The sequence below is a fragment of the Odocoileus virginianus genome, chromosome 12 (assembly GCF_023699985.2).
Source record: "Odocoileus virginianus isolate 20LAN1187 ecotype Illinois chromosome 12, Ovbor_1.2, whole genome shotgun sequence".
NCBI classification, from domain to species: domain Eukaryota; kingdom Metazoa; phylum Chordata; class Mammalia; order Artiodactyla; family Cervidae; genus Odocoileus; species Odocoileus virginianus.
The window spans coordinates 65500454-65508318 of NC_069685.1; the positions used below are offsets into that span (position 1 = coordinate 65500454).

At 50.3% G+C, this 7865-nt stretch overlaps 1 protein-coding gene across 2 annotated transcripts in view; it reads left to right on the plus strand.

Moving 5' to 3' along the window:
- RNF185 (ring finger protein 185) overlaps positions 1-4762 on the plus strand; it is a 28177-nt gene extending 23415 nt beyond the window's left edge. For both annotated transcript variants that reach the window (XM_020871641.2, XM_020871640.2), the window contains exons 6-7: positions 348-465; positions 2348-4762. In XM_020871641.2, the coding sequence (XP_020727300.1) occupies positions 348-465; positions 2348-2445 (216 nt within the window). In that variant the 3' untranslated portion in view covers positions 2446-4762. The remainder of the gene's footprint in view (positions 1-347; positions 466-2347) is intronic.
- The last annotated feature ends 3103 nt before the right edge of the window (positions 4763-7865 follow it).

Consider the following 7865-nt stretch of genomic DNA (forward strand, 5'->3'; position numbering starts at 1 on the left):
GCTTGTTCTATGTTCCTTTGTGATTGGACATAGGGGTTATTGCCACTTCGGCTGTTATAAAGCATGAAAAGTTTTACTGGCTAGTGTGGGACTCTGGGAAAGAAGCCCTGGAGCTCTGAGAACCCTCACATGCATCAGCAGAGAGTTCTACTTTGGGCCAGAGCCAGTCCTTTCTGGCCTTCGCAGCTCCTTGGCTGGGCCACCTGGAAGGGCAGAGGGGCAGAGCTCCTCTGCCTTGGGGTTGAGAAGGGAGGAAAAGAGTGTGGGAGGTGCCACTCGTATGTAAGGTGACATGTGACAGGTACGGGAGAAACCTGCTGGTCCTAAATTGCATCTCTTCCACACAGGGATTCCAAGGGTTTGGATTCGGAGATGGTGGCTTCCAGATGTCTTTTGGAATTGGGGCCTTTCCCTTTGGCATATTTGCCACAGCATTTAACATAAATGATGGGCGGCCTCCTCCAGGTAAGACCCTTTTCTCTTGGTAATTTTGCTTGCAGACTGCTTGGAATTGTGCAGTATGTATGTTACTACCTGGATAATCAGGCTTTTCAAAATGTGCTAAACTCTTTTTCAAATTACTGGTAGTCCTGGTCATGACATTGCACACTTACCAAGCATTAGGCACATTCAGAGTGCTTTCCATCGTAAACTTGGGGGTCCTCACGATGAACCCGTGGGACAGGGGTGCAATCAGCTCCATTTTACAAATCAGAAAACATTCAGTAGTTTCCCAAGATATATCCTATGCCACTAAAATGAAAAGGGATAAATTGTACCAGCTGAGTAGAAGCATCATCCTGGGCACGTACCCCTCACCTTTGACCACTGGGGGCAGGGAGGGCAGGAAGACTGCATGAAGTCAGGACCTTTTGATTCTAGCATCTCTGGCCAGTTTCCCCCAGGACACACATGGGGCTGGTCCTAAATCCCACCCTTTGTTCCTTTGGGAACTCTGCTGGGGTCTGCCACCTGCTTCTGCCTTTGTCCCTTCAGCCAGCTTGAGTGCCAGCTCATTCAGTGTATGGCAGGGTGGTGAGGTAGATGCCCTGGGCTCTGTTACAGTCTCATGCCCAGGCCTGGATCCTGACTGGAGCTGCTTGTGCTCACCGGGGCTTCAAGTGTGCTGGGCACAGTGCGTGGTTCCGGACCAGGAGCTTATGCTCTCAGGACAGTAGCCTCTCCTGAGCTGTCCATTCTTCTCTTGCCTCCACCCTGGTGCTTGGCACGTGGCAGACAATCAACGAGTCTTTGTTGCCTGCCAGCCTGCCTGACTCCACCAGAGTGCCTCACTGGGGAGGAGCTCGGCCCCACGCAATCTGGGGACTGCCCTTCCTGACTTCATCCACCCCAGAAGTTTCTCCTCTCCTCATCTGCTGTTTTACCAGAGGAAAGAGATCCCAAAGTGCCGGGTGTGCTCTGCTCTGCAGGAGCTGGTCAGGGTGCTGGGAAGGAGCAGGCACTTGCCTGGGAGCATGTTTCCATCCAGCCTGGCCCAGCCTCGCCTGGGATTTCCCAGGTGCACAGAGTTCACAGCCAGGCTGACCTCAGATCACTTCATCCCCCTGCCCCAGTCACAGACGGTTTTCCCTGTTGTGTTGAGTACAGTTTGCCCATCTGGGATGGAGATTCTCCTAACTCCTTGCCCCACAGGGAGGGGGAGGAGCTCTGCATAGTAGCTTTTCTCAGAGCAGAGAGGAGTGGAGACCCAGGTTCTCAGCCCATTTCTGCCCTGAGTTTGCTGTGCACTAAGGGAGATAGGTCGTCTTGTCTGTCTGGGCTCTAGTTCTTGCCTCTGGAAAAGGAAGACACCCCACACAGGGCTCCCTGAAACCCCTCCTGACTCACCAGTGCCAGAACCCGGAGACTCCTGACTCGGGAGGCGGTGTGCAGAGGCTGAGAGCACAGCTGCGGGGTCTCCACCAGCTCATGGGCCTCAAGATGTTGGGAAGGTCCCCCTCATACCTGTGCTTCAGTTCTTCTTACACAGAATGGGATAAAAGTACCCATTAGGCCGTAGTGTGTACACTATAAACAGCACACTTAAGATACTTAACAAATAGTAGCTTTTCTTTTCTTTTTTTCCTCCAAGACTTTGCTATTTTATGTGTACCTGTAGGCAAAAACCCTCTTAGGATAAACTGAAGACTTATATCCTCATTATTACATGATTCCACATTTAAAATAATTTTGCTTTGTCTGATGTTATTTGGGGTTGGACATATTTTGAGTGTAGCAGGACTCTGTTGTAAAGAGGCGAGGGTTGAAGCTCTGGCCTTCTGACCCCAGCGGGCGGCGTGTGCAGCTGCAGCGTTCTCACAGCCTCTCTCCTCCCTCGTCCCTGCAGCTGTCCCGGGAACGCCCCAGTACGTGGACGAGCAGTTCCTCTCACGCCTCTTCCTGTTTGTGGCCCTGGTGATCATGTTCTGGCTGCTGATTGCCTAATGCTGGGCTCCCAGCCCACCTCCACGGCAGGGCCTCTGGACCGGTGACACGCCACCCCCACTCTTGATGTTTGACTTCCTGGCTAATCCCGACCCCTGGAATCAGTGGGGTTAGCGACACATCAAAGAGTCTTGCTTCTCCATCAGAGCTTTCGGACTCAAGACCAGCCGTTGAGGACCCTGGAGTCTGGCCACTGCTGTAAACATCTGTAACCTCAGGCCTTGGCATCAAGTTGGTCTCTCACTGGTTACACCATGAAATTCTGTTCCAGCCAGCTCAGCAGGTCCTGACTCCACACAGGGGAGAAGCAGGAGAAGAACTGTCCGATTTCACCCAAAGTTAACATTACAAAGACAAAGGGATGAACCCAATGTGGAAACTTTCTTCCATCTCTTTAAATACCCCTTGGTGAGTGGCCTCTGGAATCAGTGGGACTCCTCGAACAGAGAGGTTCTGCTGCCGCTTCCCAGTGCTGTTCTGTCCTGTTTCCTCCTCTTCCTCCTCAGCAGAGATGCATGAAATTGCTGTTCTGTTAAGATCCTAATTGTAGCAGCTGGAGCTGGGGTTGATTCATGAACTCACCAGAGACCCAAAGATTTATTGCCTCTGGGCCTTGTTCAATGTCTTTGGCTCCAGACAAAGAGTGGCCTGAATGACCTCCTGATTTCCTGACATAGGTTACCGCAGAGACATGTGGTTGCCCATCACCTTACCCTCCAGAACTATGCACATCTGCCTCCTGTCTGGGGGCACCAACCCAGGTGATTGCTGAGCCCGGGACCGACTGCATCTTAGGAGACCTGCTGTGGGACTGAGGTGGGGTTCCGAGCTTGGATGCAGAGAGGACTGAACAAGCAGCCATCCCAAAGGCCACAGAAGCTCTGGGTGCATCCTCTCACAGACCCCCCAGAGGAGACCGGGAGGCCGTGCTGAGTCATCCCAGTGGCATGCTGAAGACCACTCTCCTCAGACCAGAGTGTCCTTAACGAAGAGGCAGGGACGGGGGACCAGCCTGTGGCTCTGACTTTGGTATGGCTCCAAGGCCTTCCCTGTGTGTGCTGAACCCAGGGGAGCACGCGGCTCCAGAGCAGGCAGCCCCTGGTGTTCTGTAGAGCCGGGCGCAGAGACCAGGAGCCTCAGCGTGATGAGAGGATGCGGTCTTCCCATGGAAACCTTCCCCTGGAAACGTCCAGGGAAGCCATTCCTCCCTAGCCCTTGATCTGATTTTCAATCTCACGAGCTTCTTCCTCTGAATCATTGAGGAAGTGTGGTGCCGGCAGCAGGCCAGTTTACCGGGTGGGATGGTTTTCACTCTGCCGGTCTGGCCTCTTCCTAGAAATCTAGTCTCTTACAGGAGAGACCCTCAGTGTGGGGGAGGTGGATTTACTCTGGGGCTCTCTGTCCCTTCACTGGTCCACACTGCTCCTAGGTTTACCCCAGTTGAGAGCCCCACCTGATGTGTGTTCCAGATACGACTCTGTACAGCCTGTGGAAACCAAGACCTGGAGGAAGATGAGGGAAGCCCTCTGCCCTCTCCACTGCAACCCCTTCCGCCACCCCATACCTTTCAGTGCCAGAGCTCAGTGTTCAAACCGACAAAACACAAGTATTGAATAGGTGGTTCGTTTACTGAACCCATTGGTAGGAATAAGCCACCTGCTTTACAGCGTGCCTGATGGATTTTAAACATTCTCTGGGCGCCCACTGAAGAGTGCCCTTTTTATCACCTCTGGAAATCCCCAAAGTGTGAGGGCCCCTGAAGTTTCTCAGTGTGATGGTCCCACCTAGTGATGGGCAAGAGGACTTCGGTTGGAAGGATCCAACAGAAATGGGTCTGCAGAAGAAAGGTTAAAGAAAGAAGGATTGCAGGTAGGAAGACAAATAATTTGGACTCTTCAGTGAAGTGGAGTGAGCCCAGGAGAGCTCCACCAGCAAAGGCACCCCAGGAACCTGTTAGCAAAGCCGGGTTGGCCCTGTGCTAATCTTGAACCTTGCAGGTCCCCACTCGCCCTCTGCCAGGAGCTGGGGCAGGAGAGCTGACTTGGGACTGCTGGCCCAGCCCCTACAGGGAGCCCCCTTCCAACCGCCCCCCTGCAGGCTCACCATGTTGCCTCTCTGCCGAGGCAGTTTTCCTTTCTTTTGTGTGTGTTACTATGTTCTTGGTGCCCAGCCCCTCCTCCCACCTTTGTGGATCAAGACCAGGTCCCAACCACAGTCAGAAAACAACACCGTGTACAGTGGCACACCTTGACCAGTCACTAATTTTCACTGTTGTGAAAGTGATTTGATTTAGAATTAAACAAATGGTTTTACATAACTGTGAGCTGTGGAGTTTCTGTGTCAGGGGAGTCGGGGTATGGGCTGGGGACTCATCACACTGGTCTGACCTCTTCAAAGCACCTTTGCATCCTCAGTAATGTTAAACTGAGAATGAAAGTCTTCAGACACCCGTGGATAGTTAAGAAATGAGAAGTTTAGGTTAGAGGCCTGGTTTCATAGACAGCCCCACCCAAGTTGTGACCTGTCTGGCAGGCAGACCCAGTTCTGATAAGTGTATGGAAATCTGAAGCTTGCAGGCTGCCACCATGGAGCCTAGCTTGTGGCCCGAAAGAGCCTTGAGGAAAATCGGGTTGTTGAGTGTCAGCATGTCTCTCCATGTTCCTTGACAAGGCATGTTGTCTTGTCCTCCAGCCATGCCCTCCACCTTGAGCAGGGGCCATGCTGCTCTGTGAGGTTCCTTGGAAGATGGTGGGATTACAAACCTGGCCCAGCCTCAAGCTCCCCAGCTCATCAGAGCTACAGGTCATCCCACTGAAAGGAGCTCTCTTCACCCTCTTAAAAGTTTGACCTCATAGTTAGCAAGTTGAATAATGTCAAGATGTAGTAGAAAATGCAAAGATAAGGGAGCTCTAGGAGTTCATAATCCCAGTAAGAAAAGGAAACAAGGCACAGAAGAACAGAACAATAAAGCCTCCATGGACCAGTCTTCCAACCCTAGTAACCATCAACACAGGTCCAATCTTAATTTATCCCACTCACACTGTTCCTCTCCAATTCATTTGTCCTGTTGGAACACTGTTAGGAAGCAAATTCTAGTCATATCCCATCAACTAAGTATTTGAATGTGCATCTCAATAATAATGATTTTTAAAACTAACCAAAATACTTTTCATGTACCTTTAAAAATCAATGGTACTTCCTTAATATCATGTATCCATTCATTGTTCAAATCTTCTTAGTTGTCTCATCACTTTTTCATACAGTCTGTTTGTGTTGAGATCCAAAATAGACCCATATATTGCTATTGGATGTCTAAATCTCTATTATATCTATATGATCCTTTTCCATCTCTTTTCTTTCCCTTGCGGTTTATCTGTTAAGAAACCAATTCATTTGTCCTGTTGAGTTTCCCACAGCTTCACTTTTGCTGTTTGTATCACTGTGGTATTAACCAAGTCTACTTAGTCTTGTATTTCCCGTAAATTGATTGTTAAGTCTAGAGACTTGGCCAGATTCAGGCTTTATTTTTTTGTTTGTTTTGCAAGACTATGTTATAAGTGGTAGTGTATACTTATTGCATCATATCAGGAGACACATAATGTCCGGTAGTCCCTCTTTGTGACATTAGCAGCCTTTCCTGATCACTGTCTAGACAGTGCCATGGAATAGAATTTTGGCAGTGGTGGAGATGTTCTCTGTCTGCACGGTGCAGCACAGTAATCGCTAGCCACGGGTGGCTGTCAGGCTCCTGAAAAGTGCCTAGTGGCCTGAAGAACTGAGTTTTGTAATCTCAATTTAAATAGCCACATATGGCTAGTGGCTACCACACTGGACAGTGCAGATTTAGATTAGTTCACAGGGGTTGCAAAATGATATAATTGAAAATAACAATGTGTTAAGAGTTTAGAAACAAGACTGCTCTTCTTGCAGAATGGGACGACAAAAGTACAGAGAACATGGGGAGCAGTGGGGTCTGGGCACAGCTGGTGGCTGTAGGAATGGCAGAATGGTACTAGGGCAGAATGCACTCAGGAGGAAGCAGAGCCCTGGGGTGACAGGAGTAGGAAGAGAAGGCTGTAGGCTGAGATGTGGGTAGCTCATGAGGGCCTGGTTTGGCTGTTACTGTGTAGGCAGTGGGGAGCTATTACAGAGAGGTGAGCAGAGAGGTGACAGAAGCATAACTGGATGATTCATCAGTCCATTTTAGGTAGGATGATTCAGGGAGAGGAGATTAGAGATCCTAGACTGAGTTGGTTGGAAGCACATGGAAGTGACACTGGGAGTGTCTAGCTGTCGATCAGTAAACCAGTTCCCTCAGGATGTCAGAGTTTGAACCTTAAGGTGGTGTCATGGCCGAGGTTCCCATTTCTGTCGGCCCAGTCAGTTGATCGTGAGTCAGTCAGTCAGCAGTATCTGGCCTCAGGGACTGACCAAGCCATGGTCATGTAGTCAAACTGGACAGCTGACTTGATACCAGAAACGCAGGGGGCCTTCTCCCTGCACGCACAGGCTTTTTCTGCCCTCCAGAACTCCCTTTGAGTTCATAAGTGCTTCTGAAATGTTCTTTGTGTCCATGTTGAAAAGCTTTCTCTGGGTTATATCATTTCTATAGACTGCTGTTCTCTCCCTTTACATTTAACTTGGCGTTTCTCAGAGTTCCCTCAACTTCCCAGGGGGCAACTTGGGGGAGTTGTTTATCCCCTCACGCCCAGTGGGTGAAGACAGTGAGGCTGGAGATGAGAAAGAAGTGAGAGAGAGTGAGGATGGAGATTAAACAGACCTGGGTACCTTGCTGTGGGGCAGAGGGAGAGGGAAAGCCTTCCAGGGGTCTTGATTCCAAGGCTGCCAGTGCCTGGGTGTCTGGGAAAATACAGTGTAATCTCTTCCATGTGCAGGACAAATAAAAGTCCTGCGCCTTTTGTCTAGCCCTGAGGTGGCTTGTCAGGAGAGTTCCCTGGATCCCCATCACTTTAACTCAACACAAGAGTTTCGTCTTTAGTATATCAGAGCAGAGATTTCCTCAGACACTAAAGCCAGCTGCTGAAGAGGGTTCCCAGGAACTAACAGAAGTTAGGCGCATCTCCCCTACTGCCCCTCAGCACTTTCTTCACACTCAGGACGTCAGGGGCCCATCTGACTTGCATCTGGTTTGGACTACATGGTCAGGGCAGGAGGGAAGAGAACTGTGCTCACCTTCGCTGGGACTGGAGTCGGCTGGGTTGAACTTCGTCCTTGGCGGGAGTGTCCTGATTCATTTCCTTGGGCCCCCTTCCTGTCCCTTCCTGGTCATTTGTACACTTTCTCATGACCTAAATCTGATCTAAGGAAAGACCTAGCACAAGAGAATCAGACAGGAAGGACCTCAGGGACCAGCCGATGTGGTCAACCCTTCATCACACAGGGAACCAAATCCAGTGAGG